Raw genomic sequence first — 26,465 nt, forward strand, 5'->3', positions numbered from 1 at the left:
GTGTTTGTCTATACTGGGTATCTCATAGAAATAATCTCATACAATAAGCAGTCTTTTGTGTCTGGGTTTCATTTTACATCATGTTTTCGAGGTTTATCCATGTTGCAGCATATATCAGTACTTAATTTTTTTTTGAAGGCTGTTGCTGTGGACTGTGTTGTGTCACCCTCCACCCATTCATTTATTGAAGAGCCAAACTTTAAATGTGGCTGGATTTGAAAATAGGACTTTTAGGAGGTAATTAAGGTTAAATGAGGTCAAAGGGTATGGGGTTCCAATGTGATAGCATTGAGGACTATATGATAAGAAGGAAAAGGAATACAGATCTTTCTCCATAAGGAAAGGTTATGGGCAATAAGAACATGGAAACAATCCAATTAAGTTGTTCAAGGTGATGACATAGGATTAGGCCATTTGGGTGGAGTCCCCAAGATAAGAATTAGGTAACTTCTGAAGGAACAGATATTCAAACCATAGCAGAAATGCTTTTAGTATTCAAATTTTTGTTTATTCAACAGTTACTAAAGTGCTAGCTCTACTCTGGGTATTATATTAAAATCTGAAGGTAAAGGTTAAATAAGATCTAGTTATTTGCATCAAGGAATCCATCGTATACTGTAGTAGTTAGACAAATGAATACAAATCCCATTATGTTATAGATAATGAGATGAGAATACAGAGAATATCAAATTGAGTTCTAAGAAACATGGTGGACATGTATCATGGCACAGAGGGTCGGTCAGTCTGCTGCTTGGGAATGCCTGCTTGGGAATGTTTGAGTGCCTGGGTTTCTGTTGATGTGCTTGTTTGGCAGCAAGTGATGGCCCAAGTTCTTGGAGTTCTTGCCACTCACAAGGGAGACCTGGATGGAATTACAGGTTCCTGGCATCAGCCTGGCCTACCCCCAGCTGTTGCAGGCATTTGGGGAATAAATGAGTGGATGAAAGATCTCTCTTTCTCTCTCTGTCATTTTGCCTTTCAAGCAAGGAAATAAATCAATCAATCTTGTTTTTGAAAAAAAATCACATTGATGGTAGAAATCCATTGCATACCAGTTACATATTACTAGATGCTGGAAATGCAGATGAACCCACATAGTCTGTGCCTTTAAGAGATTGCAAAAAGAGTTACCAGTTAAAGAAGCTGGAGAAAATGTTTTCTTGTGGTGAGTATCTATGAGCTTAATGAAAACAAAGAAAAAGAGGCCACCTCCCCCCCCCAAAAGAAAAAGAGGACTGGTGTGGGTTTGTGTTTTGGTGTATACAAGGGCACTTCAGAAAGTTCATGAAAAACTAGAATTCAAAAATTCATTTATTTTGTTCCCAAAACTTTGGAAACCTATGTATACTTTCTTCATAATATTTCAATGAAGTTTATGAAGACCCCTTGTATGCATGGATCTAAAAAAAATTTTTATATCAGAATATCTTAATTCCATTTTTCTGTGAAAAATTTGTAATATCCTTATACGTGTTCTTTATTTTATTTATTTTTTTAAGCATTTTTATTTATTTATTTGAGAGGTAGAGTTATAAGACTGTGAGAGGGAGAGAGAGAAAACTCTTCTGTCTTCTGGTTCATTCCCCAAATGGCTGCAGTGGCTGGAGCTGAGCCGATCTGAAGCAAGGAGCCAGGACCTTTTTCCAGGTCTCCCACGCGGGTGTAGGGGCCAAATACTTGGGCCATCTTCTACTGCTTTTCGAGGCCATAACAAGGATCTGGATTGGAAGTGGAGCAGCCAGGACTCGAACTGGTGCTCATATGGGTTACTGGCACTGCAAGTGGAGGCTTTAGCTCCCTACACCACAGTGCCAGCCCGGGAAGTGGAAACAGACAGAAATATCTTCTGTCTGCTGATACACATCCTAATTGGCCACAGCAACCAGAGCTGGACCATGCTGGTGCTACCAGCCAGGAACAAAATCCTGGTCTTCTAGGTGAATGGCAGAGTTCCAAGTACTTGGGCTATCATCTCCTGCTTTCTCAGGCACATTAGCTGGATCAGAAGCAGAGTAGCCCACGCTTGAACTAGTACTCCGACATGGGAAGTGGCTGCTTAATGCATTGTGCTACAACTCCAGCCCCATATGTTACTTTATCTGCTAGTGATTTTAGTAAATTTAGTTCCTTGACTAATCTTTAAGTGAGGCTCAAAATAGCTTTTTATCAAATTGACTTCAGATTCTACAAGATGATTATATTAACTTAGGGTAGTACTAAGTTATATATGGTTATATATGTCTCTTGATGGGTAGGTTGAAAGAATAAGGCAAATATTTGACCTGTAATATAGATTTTTTGAAAATTTTGATATGCATATTTTTATATTTTACATACATGTACCTACTTGAAAACTCAAGGAAAATATAAGAAAATTTTTTGTATATGTATAAATTTAATGTTTTTTGTTAAAAAACTACCATATCTTAAGATGATAACTAAGTGATTGTTTCCTTTTGTAGGTAAACTGAAGAATGATGAATCTAATAAAGAAAATTCTTCAGAGATGGACTATTTAGAAAATGCTACTGTGATAGATGAATCTACATTGACACCCGAGCAGAGGCTAGGCTTGAAACAAGCAGAAGAACGTTTAGAAAGAGATCACATCTTTCGACTTGAAAAAGTATATTATGTTGTTTTAATTATTTGGATGGAAATGTATGTTTCATACTTTTCTTTCCCCTATAGCTCTTTATTTTTTCTTTTATTCATGAGAGATAGTGTTCATTTTCTCTCTTTCCTTTTTTCCTTCCCTCCCTTTGCTCATTAGATATGTATGTTTGTGAGTCTGACTTCATTTGTTCACCCAAGGTTGGAAAACTATCACCTATACACAGCCTTGTTGTTTGAATGTGGTAAATCCACTTAGGTCTCCTGCCCCCCCCCCCCCTTTTTTTGTAAAGGGAGTTTTATTGGAATAAAGCACCATGGCCATTTGTTTACATATTGGGCATGGCTGCTGTGTGCTACCATGGCAAACTTGAGTTGAAAGTTGCCACAGAAAATATATATGGTCTGCAAAACATAAAATATGTATATTTACCAAAGCATAAAATATATATAAAGTTATTATGTTGTCCCTTAATGGAAGAAGTTTGCTGACCTTGGATTTACTCACTTTTAAATAGATAGTGAGTGCTTGTTATCTGCCAAGTACTATGTGAGGCACTGTGATGGATTTGTGTAAACAGCAGTTTCTTTGCATTCGAAGTTAAAAGTCCATTTGAATTGATGGAAATAAATTAGAAAATAGTACTATCATAGTCTTTTTTCCCTCTTTTCTTTCTTTGACTCTGTATTTACTGAGTACCATTATGTAGTAGCAACTATTTTAGCCACTGACATCTTGTTCCTGAGTACTAAATTTTTTTAAAAGATTTATGTATCTGTTTACTTATTTATTTATTTGAGAGTCAGAGAGGGAGAGACAGAAAGGTCTTCCATCTGGACAGTATTTATTATTTTATAAATAAGGAGAAAGAAGCAGACTCTAGCGATAGAGATATGTACAAAGTCACCTGAGATAATATCTTCTCAGGCCTTCTGATTGCTCATTCAGTGTTAGACCAAACTTCTCTTACTCAAAGGATGTAGACATGTTCTTGTCTGCTAACATACAATTGAAAGATTCATATGATTGATTTCATGACTCCCTTAGTGACCTCAGTGCTCATTGTTTAGGTCTTTGTATTTTCAATTCCTGAATCCATTGCCCTTTTCCACCTCTACCACCCTCACCTTGAACCATGCCAATATTGTTTCTTTTCTAGATTATTGCAGTATGCCAATAACTAAAGTCGGCTTTTCCTGCTTTTTTTAATATAGGAGGCAAGTGATCCTTTTAAAGATACAGATTAGATCTTAAAAGACTTCTCAAAAGTCTTTAGTGATTTTTCTTCAATTTTTGAATAAAAGCCAGAGGTCTCACAAGGGACTTTGTGATCCTGGTCCTCATTTTCTCTGTTCTAGTTATACTAGCATTTTTGTAGTTTCTTTTATTTAGTTATTTATTTTTTTGACAGGTAGAGTGGACAGTGAGAGAGACAGAGAAAGGTCTTCCATTGCCGTTGGTTCACCCTCCAATGGCCGCCAAGGCCGGCGCACCGCGCTGATGCGAAGGCAGGAGCCAGGTGCTTCTCCTGGTCTCCCATGGGGTGCAGGGCCCAAGCACTTGGGCCATCCTCCGCTGCACTCCATGGCCACAGCAGAGAGCTGGCCTGGAAGAGGGGCAACCGGGACAGAATCCGGCGCCCCGACCGGGACTAGAACCCCGTGTGCTGGCGCCGCTAGGCGGAGGATTAGCCTAATGAGCCGCGGCACCGGCCTTTTGTAGTTTCTTAAACATGTTATTTAAATTCCTGCTTCAAGGCCGTAGTATTCACTTTTTTTTCTGCTTAGAATGTCCACAAAAAGTCCATAAAGCTCAATATTTCACTTCCTTTAAGTCATTTTATTAAAACAATCTTAAATGATGGCATTATTTTTATTTTTTTAAAGATTTATTTATTTGAAAGACAGAATTACATAAAAAGGTAGAGACAGAGAGAGAGGTTTTCCATCTGCTGCTTCACTCTCCAGATGGCTGCAATGGCCAGAGCTGCACTGATCAGGAGCCAGAGCCAGGAGCTTCTTCTGAGTCTCCCATGAGGGTGCAGGGGCCCAAGTACTTAGGCCATCTTCTATTGCTTTCCCAGGCCATTACAGAGAGCTGGATTGGAAGAGAAGTAGCCGGGACTAGAACTGGCACCCATATGGGATGCCAATGCTTCAGGCCAGGGCTTTAACCCTCTGCGCCACAGCGCCGACCCTGTGATGACATTATTTAAAAATGTAGTATTTCCCCACCTCATATTCTTATGTATTGTATGTTTGAGTTTTCATGCACTAGAATGTAAATTCATACAGACAGTAATCCCTGTCTGTTTTGTTTACTGCTGTTATGTCTGTCTCCTAGAAAAATGTTTGACATATGATATGAGCTCAGAAAATATTTTATGAATAAAGAAATAGTTGTGATTTGAAACTAAGAGATGGAATTCTCTATGCTGGGGTAATTCATGCCCTAGTAGGATTAATTTGTAAGAATTTTTATAATGAAGGGGTCGGCGCCGTAGTGCTGTCGATTAATCCTCTGACTGTGGCTTGGGCATCCCATATGGGCGTCGGTTCTAGTCCCAGCTACTCCTCTTCCAATCTAGCTCTCTGCTGTGGCCTGGGAAAGCAGTATAAGATGGCCCAAGTCCTTGGGCCCCTGTACCCACATGGGAGCCCCGGAAAGAGGTGCCTGGCTCCTGGCTTTGGATCGGTGCAGCTCCGGCCGTTGCAGCCACCTGGGGAGTGCACCAATGAATGGAAGACCTTTTTCTCTGTCTCTCCCTCTCACTGTCTGTAACTCTCTCTCTCAAATAAATAAATAAAAATCTTTAAAAAAAATTTTTATAATTAAGAAAAGGAATAATTAGATTGAGCTGAATTTCCTTATTTCCTTGTTGCTCTGACAAATTTTTTATTTTATTTTTTTAATATTTTTCATAGGGACAAACACTGTGGTATAGTAGGCTAAGTCTCTGCCTGTAACACCAGTATCCCATATGGGCACTGGTTTGTGTCCCACCTGCTCCTCTCTGATCCTGCTCTCTGCTTATGGTCTGGGAAAGCAGTGGTAGCTGGCACAAGTGCTTGGGCCCCTGCAACCACATAGGAGACCAGGAAGAAGCTCCTGGCTCCTGGCTTTGGTCTGGCCCAGCTCTGGCTGTAGTGGCCATCTGGGGAGTAAATCCGCAGATGGAAGACCTTTGTTTCTGTGTCTCCCTCCCTCTGTAACTCTACCTCTCAAATAAATAAATAAATCTTTTTTTTTTTTTTTTTTTTTTTTTTTTTTTTTGACAGGCAGAGTGGACAGTGAGAGAGAGAGACAGAGACAAAGGTCTTCCTTTGCTGTTGGTTCACCCTCCAATGGCCAGCGCGGCCGGCGCACTGCGCTGATCCGATGGCAGGAGCCAGGTACTTCTCCTGGTCTCCCATGGGGTGCAGGGCCCAAGTACTTGGGGCATCCTCCACTGCAGAGAGCTGGCTTGGAAGAGGGGCAACCGGGACAGAATCCAGCGCCCCAACCGGGACTAGAACCCGGTGTGCTGGCGCTGCAAAGCGGAGGATTAGCCTAGTGAGCCGCGGCGCCGGCATAAAAAAATCTTAAAAAAAAAAAAAATTCATTGTATTTTAAAGCAGAGTGACAGAGGTCTTTCATCTGCTGGTTCCTTTCCTAGCAGCAAGGTTGAAGCCAGGGGCTGGAAACTCCTTCTGGTTCTCCTACATGGGTGGCAGGGGCCCAAGTAATCCTCTGCTGCTTTCCCAGCCTCATTAGCAGGAAGCTGGATGCCAGCATTGTAGCTTAACCTGCTGTGCCACAATGCCATTCCCTGCGTAAATTATTTAACCCCTAGGATTTAATTTCTTTGCTAGTAAAATGAAGAATCCTAATTGCTATAAGGATCCTAATTGTTAAAAGGTTGCTAGACTTTCTAAATATTGGCTGTATTTACTTTTAGTCTGTGGCATCATTTGTTAAATGTGGGGCATTTCCATTTAAAGAAAATCATATATAATAATCTGAGACGAGAGAATTTTTTTGTCAGACCCACAGCCTATTGAATATCGAAGACTAATTAGTTGCTGAAATTTCAGTGTAAGGCATTAGAAATCATGTTTTACAATTCATCGAGTGGGCATTTGATCTAGTTGTTAAGTTGTTGCAGATGCCCATATGCACTCTCACAGTGCCTGGTTCCAGGCCCAGCTTCCTGATAATGTGCACCCCGGGAGCAGTAGAGAATGGTTTAAGTATGTGGGTTCCTGTCACTCATGTGGTAGACCTGGATTGAGTTCTGAGCTCCTTGCTTTGGCATTGCCCAGCCCTACTTTTTGTGGGCATTTGGGGAGTGAACCATTGGATGAAAGATTTCTGTTTCTTTGCCTTTCAAGTGAAGCTAAAAAATAAAACAACTAACTGTGTATTTTATTGTAGTTGTCTTAATTTTTTTATCATACAGTTTTTTGGGAAGAATATTGGCTTCAGATTGAAATATACATTAGTTTAAATTCTGTATCTCCCACTTAGTATTATTGTATCCTTGTGAAAGTTGTAAGCTCTATGAGCTTTTGTTTTCAATTTTTAACTAATTAAATTTATTTGAAAGACAAAGAAAACTCTGATCTGCTAGTTCACTCCCCAAATACCCATGATGGCTGTGGTTGGCAGGGCCAAGCTGAATCTAGGAGCTGGGAAATGGGAACCCAATCCAGAGTCTTCCCGTAGGTGGCAAGGCCTCGAGTACTTCAGCTGTCACCTGCTGTCTCCCAGGGTGTGAATTAGCAGGAAACTAGACTCTTGATTGGACTGGGACTTAACTCTGCCAAGGGATATGGGTGTCCAAAGTGGCACATTGACCACTATACTAATACCCACCTTGAGGTGTTTTTTTTTTTTTTTTTTTTTTTTTTTTAAGATTTATTTGAAAGAGTTACAGAGAGCGGGAAAGACGGAGTCAGAGAGAGAGATCTTTATTCTTCTGGTTCACTTCCCAGATGGCCTCAGTGGTTAGGGCTGAGTCAGGCCTAAGCCAGAAGCCAGGAGCTTCATCTGAGTCTCTCATGGAGTTGACAGGGCATTTGGGTCAATTTCTGCTGCTTTCCTAGGCCATATTAGCAGGGCACTGGATTGGAAGTAGAGCAGCTGGGACTGGAATTGATGCCTCTATGGGATGCCGGATTTGGTGGCTTTACTTGCTCGCCAGCCCCTTCATCTTGAACTTTTTGTTTTAACATCTACAAATTGAAATCAACACTCAGCTTATTGATAATGGGGAAATTAAAATGATAAATTGTAATGAATCATCGAGCATAGAGTCTGGTATCTAGCAGGCACTCAGTAATTATTGTCATTTTATTTCCAGAATATGTAGGCAAAGTATGAATAAAGTGCTGTGACTAGTAAATCAGTGTGTCAAAGTTGTTGTTCCCTTTATAATGGTTACTTCAGGAGCTTATTTATTTATTCCCATGATACTGTGATTGATTGTAGCATTTTTGGACCAGAACTTTGGAAATTGTATTCCATATTTGTGTTCCATTTTTTTGAAATCCCTTATTTGAGAGTAGTTTTTATTTTTTATAGTACTCAAAAAGACTGAAAATTAAGTTTGAAATAAATTTTTGGGCCAGCATTGGATTAAGACTAAGTGACAAGACTGTTTTTCGGCCAGCGCTGCGTCTCAAGGCTAATCCTCCACCTAGCGGCGCCGGCACATCGGGTTCTGTCCCGGTTGCCCCTCTTCCAGTCCAGCTCTCTGCTGTGGCCCGGGAGTGCAGTGGAGGATGGCCCAAGTGCTTGGGCCCTGCACCCCATGGGAGACCAGGATAAGTACCTGGCTCCTGCCATTGGATCAGCGCGGTGCGCCGGCCTTGGCGGCCATTGGAGGGTGAACCAACGGCAAAGGAGTACCTTTCTCTCTGTCTGTCTCTCTCACTGTCCACTCTGCTTGTCAAAAAAAAAAAAAAAAAAAAAAAAAAAAGATAGTAGGTGAGTACTGAATGCATTGAGCATTATGAGGGTTGAAATAAGTATGTAGTCTTCTATGATGACTATTTGAAAAGGACAACTATCTGTTAGGATGTAAGAACTGATTTATGTACTAAAACCTTCTTTAGTGTATTTCTATTGGTTATATTTGCATACTTAGTCAAAATTTATTCTTTTATTAAAAATTACATTTTAACTTGTCTTTTCAGCGATCACCGGAATATACCAATTGCCGATATCTATGCAAACTCTGCTTAATTCACATTGAAAACATCCAGGGAGCTCATAAACATATAAAGGAGAAACGACATAAGAAAAACATTTTGGTAAGTTCTTTTTAAAAAAATTTGTTTTCCAGATGGTAAAATCTATATTAAATATTTTTAATTTACAAACCTAAAAATGAGATACTTGTCCAGTGTAAGTAACTGAAGTGAAACACTTGGAAGCTGACTCAAGACTGATTTGCTCATTCTAAAGAATGTTGATTACTGAGTTTAACACTATCAGGAACAGTCCAGTCAATCAGTACTTGTTGAGAATTTATTTATTTCATTTTATTTGAAAGAGAGGGGTGCACTGAGAATTTCCATCTACTGCTTCATTCCCCAAATGCCCCTAGCAGCTGGGGATGGGGCAGCCTAAAGCCAGGAGCAGAACTAAATCTTTGTTTCCCATGTGGGTAGCAGGGACCCAAATACTTGAGCCATCATCTTCTGCCTCCTTGGGTGTGCATTAACAGGAAATTGGAATTGGAAGTGAAGCTGGGACTTGACCCAGGTACTCCTATATGGGATGCTGGTGACCCAAATGGTGTATGTGTGTGTGTGTATTATATAATATATATTATTTTTATATACATGTTTTTTAAATATTTATTTACATATTTGGAAGGCAGAATTACACAGGATAGAGAGTGATCTTCCATCTGCTGGTTCATTCCTCTAAATGGCCACAACAACCAGGACTGAGCCAGGCTGGAGCCAGGTTGAAGCCAGGAGTTTCTTTCTTGTCTCCCATATGGTTGGCAAGGGACCAGGGACTTGGGCCATGTTCTGCTGCTCTCCCAGGCACATTAACAGGTAGCTGGATCAGAAGTGGAGCAGCTGGGACAGGAGCCAGTGCTGCAGGCTGTGGCTTAACAGCCACCCAACCCCTTCCACCCCCAATTATCTTAACTACTGAGCCAAATGCCTGCCTTGTTTTAGAGTTTTTGTGTGCTCAATCTAGGCATTGGTAAGTGGATAGTCACAGCTCCTTCCTGCAGACTTTCTAAGAATTGGTGAGAACATATGAGAGCCTACAGTGAATAATGCTTTAAGTATAATGAACCTTATTAAAAGGGGAAATGTGTTAGGGAGTGTTTAAGGATATTTTACCTGGTCTAGAATAGGAAAACTTTATCTGAGTTGAACCTTGAAGTAGTACTTTAAAAGGCAAAAAAGGTAAGCAGAGAGCCTGTTATACAAAAAAGCAGCATGAATAAAAGATCTTGAATCAGGAATCAGTAGTCTAGTACTATTGGAGCGAAGAACTAGAGAGAAATGGTGTGACATAAAGCTGAAGAACTACATAGAGCCTTATATGCTTTAGACTTAAAGAATTTATAATTTTCAGTTACCTTTATTAAAATGTCATAAACAACTCTGAAAATTTTTCTTTTTAAAATGTATTAGTGTATTAGTTCTTTCAGTTTTTCTTTTTAAAGTTATAATCGAATACTGTGTAACTTCTTAATTACCATTCAGTCTCAACTAAGATATCTGAGAAATACTCTTTCCTGACCCTTCTAAGAAGTCTAGGTTCGGTATTCCTTCCTTGGGTTTTTCCTCACATACTTTGATTAGAAAACATAATTATACTGTATTTTAGTTGTTTGCTTTCTCTCACCTTCCAGACTTCAATATTCTAAAAGGTAGATTTAGTTTCTAAGTTATTTTTGTTTCTTAATTGCTTTTGACAGATGCTCAGGGTGTTTTTCTTGGGGGAAAAAACACAAATGAACAAATGGACATCTTAAACTTAGAAATCATTTTTTTTATTTTTTTAAAGATTTACTTACTTATTTGAAAGAGTTACACACAGAGGGAGAGGGCTTCCATCTGCTGGTTCACTCCCCAGGTGGCTGCAGTGGCTGGAGCTGTGCCAATCTGAAGCCAGGAGCCAGGAGCTTCTTCTCGGTCTCCTACATGGGTGCAGGGGCCAAAGTACTTCGGCCATCTTCCTCTGCCCTCTCATACCACAGCAGAGAGCTGGATTGGAAGTGGAGCAGCCGGTCCTCGAACTGGCTCCCATATGGGATGCCAGCACTGCAGACAGCGGCTTTACCTGCTGTGCCACAGTGCGGCCCCTGGAAATCATTTTTATCTGCCAGGCTGTGATTTTGATTTAACTAGAACTTCAGAAGACTTTGTAGAATGGAGAAGGCTGGCAGTTTAGGAGATAACTGGGAATTTTCTGATGTGTTGAAAGATACTGATCATTAGTTTCAGGAAGCTCAGGAAATTCCTAGCAAGACACTTAGAAAGAAAATATAAATAGAGGGAAATTTTAGAACATTACAAAAGCAAGCGAACAACAAAATAGCCATACAAGATTAGGCTTTTTGTAAAGTTGGAATGACAGAGGGTGGGTTTACCTTCTCCTTAAAATAATAATTTGAAAAAAAAATACAAAAATTTTTTTAGGCAACAAAGGACAGTGAATGAAAAACATATGAAATAAGCTCAGTGATTGTTACATCTTGAGTGTTCCTAGGTCTCACTATTGGAAAGGGAACTCTGTAGAGTCCCAGAGTTGAAGGCAGGGGCCTTAGAGTCCAGAGAGTCTAAGGTGGCTAAAGTGCATGGGACAGAGTAACAAAAATAGAAGACTACATAAAAGAAATCCAGAGATTGAGTTTTTGCCTTGTAACATTCGCACAGTGCTGATTGGTGCATGCATGTAAGAAAGCTTCCTTAAGGAAGTAACTGTCTGAGGGAATTAAAACAGGGCTTGGTGCTCAAACAGCACTTCTTATTGTCCAGATGGGAAGGTTTAATACTTCATGGAACATTCAGTACAGTGTTTAGAATGATCTTGTTACAGTGGTGGGAATATTTAGCTCGAAACTAAATATCTGATTATACCTAAAAACTCTTAAAGTCTATAACCAAAAAGGGCAAATGGTTTCCACCTATTTAATGTCATTATAGAACATAGCTTGAGAATATAGAAATATAAAAATGTCTGTCACTCCCTCACTCAGATTTTCAGGTGGGGATGGGTGTTTGGGCTCAACATTTAAGAAGCTGCTTGGGATGCCTGCATCCCATATCTGAGTATCTGGTTTCTCTTGCTTTCCGTCCATTGCTTCCTGTTAATGTGCACCCTGGTTGTTAGCATATGCTGGTTGAAGTACTTGGATCCTTGCCATCCGCATGGTGTGAGAACTGGACTGAGTTCCATGCTCCTGGTCTGGGCCTGTCCCAGTCCCAACTGCAGGCATTTGGGGAGTGAACTAGTAGATGGAAGATCACTCTTTCCCTGTCTCTTTGCTTTTTAAGGGAATAAAAAAAAATAAAGAAATTTCAAAAAAAGAAGAAAAAAGATTATCAGGAATTCAAGGAATTGGTAAAATACAGACCACAATAAAGAGAAAGCCAGCCAATTGAAACTGACCTTGAACTGACACAGAGAAAACTATGAAGAATGTTGATACAATTATATTCTTGATGTTCTGAAAATGAAGTAGAGACATGCAAAATACAAAAAAGATTCAAATAAAACTTTCAGAAATGAAAACTACAATCTGAGATTAAAAATACATTGGGTGTGATGTTGGCAAAAGAAAAGATGAACTTGAAGATGTAGAATCAGAAATTACTAGAATGAAAGATGCAGAGGAAAAAGAATTTTAAGAAGAAAGAAATGAAGGAGGAATCGAGGGAGGGAAGGAAAGGAGGGAATAATGGTAGGAGCAAGCATCATTGCTATAAAAGAAAACCAGTATTCCGCATGAACACAGATGCAAAAGTCCTAAACATTTTAATAAATTGAATCCAGCAGTATATTAAAGGAATGAATACATCATGACCACATGTGGCTTTATTCCAGGAATGAAATGTTGCCTTAACAGTAATCAATGTAATTCACCATAATAACAAGTAAAAACGAATTTCATGATAATCTCATTAGATGCTGAAAAAGGCTCAGCAAACTGGGACTAGAAGGGAACTTTTTCAACGTGATAAAGAATGTTTATGAAAACATAACAGCTAACATTATTCTTAATGGTAAAAGATTGAATGCTTTTCAAGATTAGGAAAAGGACAGGTATAAAAATTGCAAAGCTGTAGAAAGAAAATTGTGGTTCCTCAAAAAAAGAAAGTATGGAACTATCATGTGATAAAGCAGTTTCACTTCTGGATATATACTGGCAAGGATTCAAAGCAGGATCTCCAAAAGATGTTTGTGTTTCCATGTTCATACCAGCATTATTCACAATAGCTAAAACATGGAAACAGTCTACATCTGCCTTGATAATTGTTTAAGCAAATGTGTATTTATATACTGGAATATTATTCAGCATTAAAAAGGATGGCAGTTCTGCAATATACTTCAGAATGCATGAACGTAGAGAACATTGTATAAAGTGAAGTAACCCAGTCAGAAAAAGGCTAATAGTGTGTGATTCCACTCATGTGAGATTTTTAGAAAAGTCAGTATCCTAGAAAGTTGAGTCGTGCTTGTAGGGGCTGGGGAAGAATGGGGACCATGAGGAGGTATTGTTTTATGGATATAGAATTTTGGTTTTGTATATATCTAGTATGTTAGAATATTTGGATTTTATTTTGAACATTATGGACCTTCATGTCATGTATTTTTTATTTATTTTTTATTTATTTATTTTTTTTGGACAGGCAGAGTGGACAGTGAGAGAGAGAGACAGAGAGAAAGGTCTTCCTTTGCCATTGGTTCACCCTCCAATGGCCGCCGCGGCCGGCGCACCGCGCTGATCCGATGGCAGGAGCCAGGTGCTTTTCCTGGTCTCCCATGGGGTGCAGGGCCCAAGCACCTGGGCCATCCTCCACTGCACTCCCTGGCCACAGCAGAGAGCTGGCCTGGAAGAGGGGCAACCGGGACAGAATCCGGAGCCCCAACCGGGACTAGAACCCGGTGTGCCGGCGCCGCTAGGCGGAAGATTAGCCTAGTGAGCCGGGGCGCCGGCCTCATGTCATGTATTTTTGCAGAGTCATTCTGGCATCAGTGTGAATAAAGTCTGCGAAGGGTCTAGGTTAGGGAGACCCGTTGTCTTTCATGTTAATCTAATTAGGCATTGATGAACATTTGATCTGAAGTAGTTGTTAGTGAGAGTGGAGTTGAGGTTAGAGGTTTTTTTTTGTTTTGTTTTGTTTTTTTAGATTTTAAAAAATATTTATTTAAAAGGGAGAGTTACAGAAAGAGAGGACACATACACACGCATACACACACACACACAGAGAATAGTCCATTTGCTGGTTCACTCCCCAGGTGGCCTGATGGCCAGGGTTGGGCCAGACTGAAGCCAGGAATCAAAAGCTTCTTTAATGTCTCCCATGTGAGTGCAGGGGCCTAAGTACTTGGCCCATCTTCTGCTGCTTTCCCAGGCACATTAGCAGGAAGCTGAATCAGAAGTGGAGCAGCCAGGTCTTGAACTGGTGCTTATATGGGATGCCTGTGACACAGGCAGAGGCTTAACCTGATATACCACACTGCCAGCCTCGAGGTTAGAGTTTTAAGTGGAATACAGGATATAGAATTGTGGTGGTTGTGGACTAGAAATGTGTCTGATTTGAGATATTACTATAGATGGAGTTATTTACTTAGAGGAAATAATAATATGTTCAGAATATGCTGTATTTGAGACAGTTGTGTGACATTTTCAAATAGAATTTCCAGTCATTTGAATATAAGGATCTAGAATTTATATTATTAAGAGCTTGATACTCAGATTTGGTAATCTTCTACCTATGGAAGTCATGGATGTGGATAAGATCACCAAAGGAGTGAGGAAAGGAGTCCAGGGAACACAAAAAGATACAGGAGTAATAGAGGAAGAGCCATTAATGGACTGGTGTAGGAACTGAAAGCTTTAAAGAGAAAAATAGGTGTTACAGAAGCTGAAAGAAGGGCTGGTGCTGTGGCTTAGCGGGTAAAGCTGCCGCCTGCGGTGCCAGCATCCCATATGGGCACGGGTTCAAGACTTGGCTGCTCCATTTCCGATCCAGCTTTCTGCTATGGCCTGGGAAAACAGTAGAAGCTGGCCCAAGTCCTTGGGCCCCTGCACCCACGTGGGAAACCCGGAAGAAGCTCCTGGCTCCTGGCTTCGGAGCAGTGCAGCTCCAGCCGTTGTGGCCATTTGGGGAGTGAACCAGTGGATGGAAGACCTCTCCCTCCCTTCCCCCCTCCCCCTTCCCCTCCCCCTCTCTTCCCCCTTTCTTCCCCCTCTCTTCCCCCTCTCTTCCCCCTCTCTCCCTCTCTCTCCCTCTCTCTCCCTCTCTCTCCCTCTCTCTCTCTGTGCCTCTTCTCTGTGTAACTGTGACTTCAAAGTAAAATAAATCTTTAAAAAAAAAAGCTGAAAGAAAGATTTGCATCATATAGGTAAAAATAACTTAAAAATGTCTAGTTTGACAACTAAACAAGTTTTGGTAATCCTGGTAGAACAGTTTCTGTTTTAGAACTAAAGAAGACATATGTAGTGTTGAGACATCCATCCATCCATAGGGCAAGGAAAGAAAAGAATAGACTTAATTTTCAATAAATTTCATTGTAAAGTAACACTGATAATAGCTAATGTGGCACACAGGATTTTTTCTTTTATTATGGCAGAGTGGAACTCACAGTTTTGATAATTTGGATAATCATTTGATTAATCTGTCTCCTTCTTTACAGTAAGTTCCATAAAAGTGGGGATTGTATCCATTCCTTTTTTTTGTATATTGTAATTCCATTGCCTAGTATAGTTCCTGATATATAGTTGCCCCATAACAATTTGTTGACTGATGATTTAAATGCAGTAGAAAGAGCACTAGCTTTGCAGTTAGAATTAAATTCTCAGTTCCACCTTGTGACTAAAGGAAGATATTTAATGTCTATAAACCTCTGTTTTTTTTTTAATCTTTAAAAGTGATTTGAGTATTATCTATCTAGGGAAGATATTATAAGAGTTAAATGCGAAAACGTCTGAAAAAAAATCCTGACATAGTGGCAGGTGCACAGTAGATACTCAGTACTGAGTACTTACTTAATGAAAACGCTGACTAGTAAATTGAACAGTGCTTAAAGCAAGGAGGAGTTGATTAGTGAGTAGGTAAAGAAGGATGGAATTCAGAGCTTAGACAATTGAGTTAATCATGATTTAAAGGGAGTATTTTATTATGGTGTAAGATATTGGGAAGATTTCCCTGAATATTTGACATTTAAGCTAATACTGAAGGATGGTTAGTTTCACCAGATGGATACAAAGAAGAGGGCATAGGGAATAAAATGAGTAAAGGTGTGGAGCCACAATAATATATATATAGTATTTGGCAGTTAGTGACTATTTAAAAATGTGAGTATTTACCAAAAATGTTGGAGGGGGTGGGAGACTGATTGGAGAAAGGCCTAGCAAGGTAAATAGAAACCAAATTACTTTATATTTCATGTTAAGAAGATGGTCTGTTTCCACAATAGTTGCTTTGAAGGTTTTTTAAAAATTTTTTTATTGTGGTAAAATACAAAATTTGCTATTTTAACAATTAAAATTGTTTTTTATTATTTATTTGAGAGGGAGAGAGCAAGAGAGAATGGGCAAGCGAGCTCCCAACTGCTAGTTCATTCCTCAAATGTCTGTGATGACCAGGTCGCGGCCAAGCCTGGAGCAAGGAATGTAATCTGGGTCTCCTGTGTGGGTGTCAGGAATTCAGTTATTTGAGTCATCACTATTGCCTTCCAGAGTGTGCATTTGCATAAAGCTGGAGTAAGGAATCAGAGCTGGGTGTTGAACCCAGATACACCCCTGTGGGATGCGGTGTTTGCTCCTAAAATTTTTGAGTGAGCACATTCATATTGTTTTGCAATCATCTCCCCTATCTGCCTCAGGAACTTTTTCATCATCTCATACTGAAGCTCTGCACCCATTAAATAATAACTCCCAATCCCTTTCCCTCCAGCATCTGCTGACCACCGTCCTATTCCCTCTCTTTATGTTTTTATCTGCTGTAGGCTTACTTACTCTTATTTGTCTTTTTGTGCTTATAAAATTTAGCATAGTGTCTTGAAGTCAACCTTACTGTTCCAGGTATCAGAATTTCCTTCCTTTTAAAGCATGAGTAATAGTTCATTGTATCAATATACTGTTTTCTGTATCCTTTTCATTCATGGATGGACACTTGATTTGTTTCTGCTTTTTGGCTATTGTGAATAATGTTGCTATGACTATTAATGTGGAAGTACCTCTTTGAATCTCTGGTTTCATTTATTTTCTGTACATACCCAGGAGTGGAATTGCTGGATTGAATGGTAAATCTATGTTTAATTTTTTTTGAATTGCCATGCTATTTTCCGCAGTGGCAATTTACCTTCTCACCAGTAGTGTATACAGTTTCCAGTTGCTCCACATTCACACCAACTCTTTATTTTCTGTTCTTGTTTTGTTTTTATTTGAGAGTAGCAATGCTCATGATTGTGAAAGGATATCTTATTGTGCTTTTGAGTAGTGTTTCCTTGATAATTAATGATGTTCAGCACCCTTTTGTGTACTTCTTGGCCATTTATATACCTTTGGAGAAATGTCTATTAAAGTCTCTTTTCCCCCACTTTTGAATTGGGTTGTTTTCTTTATATGGAGGCTAAGGAATTGTTTATATGTTCTGGATATTAATTCCTTTTTAGAAATGTGATTTGCAAGGCTGGTGTTGTAGCGCAGTGGGTTAAACTGTCTGTGACACCAGTAATACCATATGGGTGCTGGTTTAAATCCCTTAAGTCCCAGTTCCTCTACTTCCAACCCAGCTCCCTGCTAATGTGCCTGGGAAAGCAATGGAAGATGGCCCAGGTGCTTGGGTCCCTGTCACCCATGTGGGAAACTCAGATGAAGTTTCTGGTTTCTACCTGGCCCAGCCCCTGCCACTGCAATCATTTGGGAAGTGAACCGGTGGATGGAAGATCTCTCTCTCCCTTCTCCCTTCCCTTCTACCCCCCCCCCCCGCCCCCTTTACTCCTTGCCTCTCCCTACCTCTCTCTAGCTCTGCCTTTTGAGTAAATAAATAAATCTTCAAAACAAAACAGAAGGGACTGGCATTGTGGTGGAGCAGGAACATCCAGAACACTAACTGGTGCCCATATGGAGTACAGGTGGCAACTTTACCCGGTTTACCACGATGCTGGCCCCTATTGATGGTTTTTTAAGCAGGAAACTAGTAGCAATATGGAGAGAAATAAATGGCCAGATTGGAAATTGTGGACTGCTTCTGAGGCTATTACTCTAGGACAAATTTTTCTAGCCTAAACTAGTTCTTTCTGGAATATACCTTATCTTTGAAGGAAACCCCATTCACCCAGCTAGTAGGAAGAACATCTTTAAGTCATAATTGATTTCTTTCTCTTACATCTCACATTCAAACCAGCAACAAATCCTATAAAATTTACCTTCAAAATACTGTTATCATTCATAATCTCAAAAAACATTTTTAAAAAGATTTATTTATTTGAAAGAATTAGAGAGAGGTCTTCTATATGCTGGTTCACTCCCCAAATGGCCACAACAGCCGGAGCTGAGCTGATCTGAAGTCAGCAGCCAGGAGCTTCTTCTGGGTCTCCCACATAGGTGCAGGGGCCCAAGGACCTGGGCTGCCCTCTGCTGCTTTCCCAGGCGCATTAACAGGGAGCTGGATCGGAAGGGAAGTTTCCAGGACTCGGAACTGGCGTCCATATGAGATGCCCATGCTTCAGGCGAGTGCTTTAACCTGCTGTGCCACAGCGCCAGCCCCAGGACATGTCCTTAATGCTGTAATCCTGAATGTTGAAATTTCCAAAGATCAAAATCCCTAATATCCAAAAACCCTGAGAATCATAATCCTGAAAGATTGTCTTTTATGTTCTTATTTCCATGAAAATCTAACACTATGGGTCAGAGCAGTTTTTGGTAATTCCATGTTTTTAAGGATAATCTTGTTTAATTTATTAAGTATGTTACTATTAATCCCTTGGATGAATCCTTTTCTTTTCTTTTTTTTTTTTTTTTTTTAAAGGTGTATTGTGTTTCAAAGAGTGATAGAGAGGGAGGGACAGAGAGATCTTTCATCTGCTGGTTCATTACCCAAATGCCCAATAGTGTGGGATGGGCTAGGCCAAATCTGGGAACCAGGAACTCCATCCAGGTCTCCCACATCACTGCTGGGAAATCGTAGTTCATGGGCTCTTACCTGCTCCCTCCCAGTTGCATTAGCAGGAAGCTGGATCTGAAGCATGGAGTAGCTGGGACTTGAGCTAGCACTCTGATATGGGATGCCAGCATCTGAAGCAGTGGCTTAACCTGCTGTGCCATGATGCCTGCCCTGAATGAATCCTAAAAGAATAGTTCTGAAATCTCAGACATTCATCTAAAAGTTTATACTAAGTTTTGAGAATTGTACAAATGGTTACAGAAACTTGTAAAATGAGGTTGACTTGCTGTGTTTGACAGTTTTATACCCAAGGTAAACTTAATTTTGATCCTGAATGTGATAATAATGAGTGACTTTAGGAATGGACCAAAGTCTTTGTTTAATTATATTTGGGTAGCAACTAGTTTTGGTTATTATATCTCTTGTGAGTTTTATGTCTCAAAAGATAAGAGAGGTTCTTGATTGAAAAGTATTAACAAAGTTCTTATGTTGTAACACTAAATAAAAGAAATTGTATGTTCTTAGTTATGTTAAAAATGGAGAGAGTAGGATGTGAGATTGTGAAAGGTTTTTCCCTGTTTTATCTAGCTTTTGCAATTAGTGTGTATTTTTAATAGAAAAATTATTAGTTGATAAGTCATTATACATATATAATATTGTGAATACATGTTTTTTGAAAATTTTGTCTAGCAGTGTTTATATTATAAAAGAAATAAATTGTAAGTAGTAGGCAGTGTACCAAATGTGAAGATAGAGTCTAGAAAATTTTCCTGTGCCCATTTAACTTGATAATGTTACATGCTGGTTACATATGATTTAATACCTGCTCTATCTGTCTACTGCAACAAAGTCAGCAGCTAAGTGTTGTATTTAGGGTATCCTATTGTAGCATATCAGAATTTATCCACTACAGTAGAACAAATAAAAAAATTTAATAAGTTCTCCCACAGTACTTCTTATTCCTGACTCATGCTCCACAAAAGCAGAGTTTTCTGTCTCTTGTTTTCTTTATTATATTTTCTTCTGTATTTCTTCATAAAGGTGAATATTGAGTTAATTTTTTTGGTCCCTATCTCCTAAATACATAGACAGTAAAATAGAAACATTATTGTTATTATTGTCATTGTGAAACATTACACTAATAGGAAAAACAGGAAGAAAATGAGCTTCGTTCTCTGCCACCGCCTTCCCCTGCTCACTTGGCTGCTTTAAGTGTTGCGGTTATTGAATTAGCAAAAGAACAAGGAATAACAGATGATGACCTCAGAGTCCGTAAGGAGATTGTGGCGGAAATGTCAAAGGTTATAACGACCGTTTTACCAGGTACGAAATCATTTTATTTTTAATTTTTCAAATCACAGAACTTTCTTTCTTGCCACTACTTGAACTAGAATAAATTTCTTAATTTTAAACGACTTTGTTTTATGAATGATTTTTTGTAGGGTTAAAAGGAAAACAGTTATGGTACAGGGTATTTTGTAATGAAAAATTTTAAATACAAAGTATAGAATAATTTCTTAATGGTAAAATATATTTTACGTTACTTTTCAGTCTGATTTAAAATTTAGAAAGTACACACACATATAAAATACAGATGAGATGGATACAGACACATATACACAGTCAGAGCTCCTATCTTGTTGTCCACTCCCCAAATGCACATGGTGTGGGGCTGGGTTTGGGGCTGGACCTGGGAATTGGGAGTTCAGTACATGTGCGTGTTCAGTGCTTGTGAATAGCAGGGACCCAATTATTTGAACCATCACATGCTCATTCCTAGAGTTTGCACTGACAGGAAGCTGTCATCAGGAGCTGGAGCTGTGAGTGAAATCCAGGCATTCCAAAGTAGTTCATAGACTTGTTTTGTTTTTAAAGATTTATTTATTTGAAAGAAAGAATTAGAGGAAGAGACAGAGAATGAGGTCTTCTATCTTCTGGTTCACTCCCCAGATGGCCACAATAGCCAGGGCTGGGCCAGGAGCTTGGAACTCCATCTGGGTCTAACACATGGGTGGCAGGGACCCAGGTTTTCTTGAACCATCTTTTACTGCTTTCCCAAGCACATTATAGTGGGAAGCTACATGGGAAGTGGAGCAGCCTGGAATTTAACTTGAACCTATATTGGATGCTGGCTGTGCAGGTGGCAGCTTAACCCACTGCATCACAGCACTGCCCCAACACAGTTGTTTTAACTTTGCTAGACCAAATGCTTGCCTCAATATCATTGATTTTTTTTTTTTTCTAATAAAGTGATTTGGTGGTGGTGGTGATTTTAAATTTTCACATTGCTTGAAAGGCAGAGACAGAGACACTGGTCCGTTTACTCTCTAAGTGCTCTCAGTAGCCCAAGCTGGGTCAGGCCAAAGCCAGGGACCTTGAATTCAATCCACGTCTTTCATGTAGGTGACAGGGACCCAAGTAATTGAGCCATGATCTGCTGCTTCCCAGGGGTACATTAACAGGAAGCTGGATTGAAGTGAAGGAGCCAGAACTCAAAGCAGGCACTCTGATAGTAGATGTGGGTGTCCTAAGTGGCTGGTGTCTCAAACTATGTCAAATGCCTGCTTCAATCTCATTGACTTCTGAGTGAACTTTTTAGTCAGATTCTTTTTAGTATAAACATTCATCCTGTTCCTGATTTGGGGAAAAAAATTAATTTCCTTTAAGTAGAACAGCAAAAACATAATTTTTGGTACAAGGGAGAGTATCAAGTCATTTATTTTAGACATCTGTGTTTAGACTATTTGTTTAGCCCGTGTCATTTTTATTTTTTGACATTCTCTCCTAAAGCTGAACAGATAGCATATGACCTAGCATTATTTCTTTAAAGATTTATTTATTTGAAAGGCAGAGCAAATGAGTGAGTGAGTGAGTAACTGAGAGAGAGAGAGAGAGAGAGACTGCTGGTTCACTCCCCAAATGGCCACAACAGCCAGGGCCAAAGCCAGGAGCCAGGAACTCCATCATACTTTGCTACATGTGTGGCAGGGCCCCAAGCACTTGGGCCATCTTTTGCCTTCTCAGGCACATCAGCAGGGAGCTGGATTGGAAGCAGAAGAGCGAGGACTCAAACTGGCACTCTAGCACGGGATGCTAGCTTCATAAGTGGTGGTTTAACCTGCTGTACCACAATACCAGTCCTTGGCTTGTGTCATTTTTTTGCATTAATATAGAGATAAGTAAATACACCTTAAATAAAACTTACTTTTTACCCGCAGAATAATTTTAGACAGTGGTTAAATTATTATTTCATATTAATTCATTCTGAAATTTATGAAGACTATAGTTAGAATTTAAAAATAGTTTTTTATTATTTGTAATAATTTGGTTTCCTACCTAAAATGCATAAATTCTAATGTAATTTATAAAAATAATTCACTTTTGTATAACCAGGAATGGAATTTGTGTGATTTTAATGACTTAGATGACTTTGAGTCATCTTGAGAGCTTGAAAAACAGACTTTTATGTATATATAGTTGAATATGAGCTCCAACTTTGTAAGAAAGTAAACCTGCATAATCATTCCCAATTATTACTTCTAACTTGTCCTCTGGTGGATTCTTATATAGTTTGCCTTTTTATAGTTTTGAACATAACACTTCTGATAGTCTGAGAAAGATGTAGGTAGTTTGTTATTCTATATTTTTGTTCTGTGAACTTTTGAGAGGCATTGTTTTTTAGATTTTAGGTTGTAATGTCAATTGGCTTGGCTTCATATTTTTAAAAAACATGAGCAGTGAATATGAACCTTTCCCCAAAGTACTATTTCTTATGTAAATATAAGTATGTAATTTGTAATTTAAGTAAATATAAGTATCTAAAAATAAGTAAATATAGTTTGTGATAGTAGCTTAGCTAGATAAGCACATTCTCTGTTACTCCTCAATGAACTATAACTAAAGTTTTGTTTAAATACTGAACTTTTATAAGTAAATTTTCTTTCCCTTCTCTGTTTCTGCACCCCATAACTGGGAAACACTTTAATTTGTATAGATTAGTGTGATTGAATGTCATTCTTCTATAATTGTTGTACTGGAAACAGATGACATAGATTGAAGTATGTTCCATTTTGCTGCTGCTGTTTTTTAAAGCTTCCATATTTGCATTCTTTCATGCTTTTGTTTTTTCCTTTATTCCAGAATGTTCACTTAGGTTGTATGGCTCATCTCTGACTAAGTTTGCTCTGAAAAGTAGTGATGTTAATATAGATATAAAATTTCCTCCCAAGGTAAGTAAGTTAAAAAGAACCTTTCCTGTGTGGTTCTTAACTAGTATTTAGTGATTTTTATGGATAATCTTTTACAGATAAAGGGTAGGAGAATTAATCAGCTTTTTGTTACAGAGCAAAATAACTGAGATAAGTTATTGTGAAGGAAAGAGACTTATTTAGATCACAGTTTTGGAGGCTGAAAGTTGAAATGGCACAATGCAAATTTGATGAATGCCTCATGTGGTTGTACAGGGGAAGAATTACATGGCAAGGTAGAAAGCAGAGAGAGCAGCTAGACCCAACTTCAGGCTTTTATGATAACCCTTAACAGTATTTGTTGACATAAAAGTGAAATAGTATTCTATTATTTTAAAATATAGATCATTATTTTAACTTTTTTTTTGACAGGCAGAGTTAGACAGTGAGTATTTTAACTTATTTTAAAAAGATTTATTCATTTGAAAGGCAGACTTACAGAGAGGCAGAGGCAGAGAGAGAGGTCTTCCATTTACTGGTTCACTCCCCAAGTGGCCACAGTGGCCGGAGCTGTGCTGATCTGAAGTTAGGAGTCAGGAACTTATTCCGGGTTTCCCATGAGGGTTCAGGGGCCCAATGACTTGGGCCAGCTTCTACTGCTTTCCCAGGTCATAGGAGAGAGCTGGATCAGAAGTGGAGCAGCTGGGAGTTGAACCGGCGCCCATTTGGGATGCCGGCACTGCAGGTGACAGCTTTACCCACTACGCCACAGTGCCAGCCCCTTAACATATTTTTAAATGAAATTGATTTCTTCCTAATATTCTGCTACCTCAACTTTGAAATTAGTATGCTGTTTTAATTTCAAAATTTTTTTTAGATGAACCATCCAGATCTTCTGATAAAAGTGCTTGGAATTTTAAAAAAAAATGGTAAGTTTTCCTCTTTTTTAGAGAGTGTCTTTCTAACAGTCCTGTGTTTTGTAGTTTATACTCAGTATATACTTTATAGATGTATGTATGTATATACTGTGTATATATACACAGTCATGTAAAACTAGTAGCATATTTGAGTCTTGTTACATATGGATAGATAGCAAGTTGTTTATTTGTCTATGTGTATTTAATGGGTACATTAGAAAATGTAAATTATCTGTTGGTTAAGTTCAAAATACCATATAAAAATTGAATCTGTAAATCCACTGCCTTTTGGGTAATTTCAAAAATATCAGCTTTGAATATAGTAGTTTTCCTGTTTCTGCAGTTTTGCTTTCTGCACTTTCAGTTCTCACAGTCAACCACAGTTCTCACAGTCAACCACAGTCCAAAAATTATTATGTGGGATATTCCAGAAATAACACATTCAAAGTTTTAAATTGACTTGGGCAATATTCTGCTTGTTTTGCAATAAAATTTAATAAAAAATTTAAATTGTATGCCATCTTGTGTAGTGTGATGGAATCTTTCATTGTCCACCTCCATCCAGCCAGATTCATCAGTCAATCCCTTTGTTAAATGTATTTGTACTGGATATACTTCCTGCTCATTAGTCTAGTAGCCATCTTGGCTATATTGACTGTGGAAGTATTGCTAGGGTTGTGTTCAAGTAACTCTTGATTTAATTCAATTTAATTAAATTAATTTTTTTTGACAGGCAGAGTTAGACAGTGAGAGAGAGAGACAGAGAGAAAGGTCTTTCTTTTTCTGTTGGTTCACCTCCCAAGTGGCCGCCACAGCTGGTGCATTCTGACCGGCGTGCTGTGCCAATCCGAAGCCAGGAGCCAGGTGCTTCCTCCTGGTCTCCCGTGCGGGTGCAGGGCCCAAGGACCTGGGCCATCCTCCACTGCACTCCCGGGCCACAGCAGAGAGCTGGACTGGAAGAGGAGCAACTGGGACAGAACCGGTGCCCCAACCGGGACTAGAACCTGGGGTGCCGGCGCTGCAGGCGGAGGATTAGCCTAGTGAGCCGCGGCACCGGCCTCAAGTAACTTAATTTACTTAATAATTGCCCCAAAGTGCAAGAGTAGTGATATTGGCAATTTGGATATGCCAAGGAGAAATCACAAATTGCTTTTTTTTTTTTAAGGGAAAAGGTCAAAGTTGTTGACTTAACAAGGAAAGAAAAAAATCATATGCTGAGGTGGTTTAGGTCTACAGTACAATAAGAGTTTTAGACAAACCACATTTATATACCTTTTATTATAGTATAATTATTTGATTTAATTATTAGTTATCAGCAGTCTCTTACTATGCATAATTGTTAATTTTTATTATGGGTATGTAAATATAGGGAGAAACATGGTATATATGAAGTTTTGTATTATCCATTGTTTCAGGTATATACTGGGGGTCTTGGAGAGTATTGCAGATAAGGGAGCTACTGTATAATGGGCATTTTATTGTATAAGAGAAGATGGAAACCTAAAATCATTAGGAGATGATTGATGAAAGAAGGTAGAAAGAGAATTGGAATAAATGTGTGTATGCATTGAATAAATTTGTTTATTTTCCCATTCAAAAATAGTGATATCAACCTATTTATTTATGTCATATTAACTGAATCATACCCGGTAAATTTTTGGATATGCCTTGTCTGGATTGCTTTCCTAAATAGAACATTAGTATAGGTAAAAATGCTTCTAAAGTAAATATTTTAACATTGCAAATGTTTTAAACAAAACCCTAGTCATGTATTAGAAATTGGAAATTTTATGCGGAGGGCAGTTTACTTACTGTTTTTCTCATTATAAAGTAAATGTTGAAGAGCTCAGGATCTGGAGCTAGACTTTTTGAGCTGAGGTTTTAGTTTTTTTTTAATTTGAGCAGCAGAGAGAAAGAGAGCACATGCATATATGCTGCTGTCTTCTGGGTCATTCCCCAGCTTGGAGTGAGATTTTAATTATGTCACTCACTGATTGTGTATCCTTTGATAAACCAAAATTTTAGTTTTCTCATTGGTAAAATGGCAGTAACCCATTGTGTTGATGCGAAGGTTGTTGTGAGGAAATGGATTAAACTGTAGTTTAGAAAAGTGCCTGGTAGGTATTAGTCTCTTATTAAATTTTTGCAACTGTAATTATAATTACTTTAAATTTAATGAACTAAAAACACCTGGCAAAAGTATTTGTAATTTGACTTATGAAAATGTTTTTTATTTACTTGGTTTTTAAAAGATTTATTTATTCATTTATTTGAAAGGCAGAATTACAGAGAGAGAAGAAACATCCATCTTCCGTTTGCTGATTTACTCCCCATATAATTGGCTCCAAGAAAGCATTGAAGCAAGAAAGCTGATGTTGGTGCAACAGGCTAT

The 26,465-nt window shown here is 38.8% G+C and overlaps 1 protein-coding gene across 17 annotated transcripts in view; it reads left to right on the forward strand.

Annotated features, from left to right (window-relative positions):
* The window catches only part of TUT4 (terminal uridylyl transferase 4), a 234,434-nt gene that overhangs the window by 111,137 nt on the left and 96,832 nt on the right, over positions 1-26,465 (forward strand). For all 17 annotated transcript variants that reach the window (XR_011390703.1, XM_070078493.1, XM_070078495.1 and 14 more), the window contains 5 exons: positions 2,463-2,626; positions 8,791-8,907; positions 20,115-20,292; positions 23,110-23,198; positions 24,034-24,085. Coding sequence is in view for 16 of the 17 variants with exons in the window: in XM_070078493.1 (XP_069934594.1) it covers positions 2,463-2,626; positions 8,791-8,907; positions 20,115-20,292; positions 23,110-23,198; positions 24,034-24,085 (600 nt within the window). In the remaining variant the exon portion in view is untranslated. The remainder of the gene's footprint in view (positions 1-2,462; positions 2,627-8,790; positions 8,908-20,114; positions 20,293-23,109; positions 23,199-24,033; positions 24,086-26,465) is intronic.

This window comes from Oryctolagus cuniculus, chromosome 7, assembly GCF_964237555.1.
Source record: "Oryctolagus cuniculus chromosome 7, mOryCun1.1, whole genome shotgun sequence".
Classification (NCBI taxonomy): Eukaryota; Metazoa; Chordata; class Mammalia; order Lagomorpha; family Leporidae; genus Oryctolagus; species Oryctolagus cuniculus.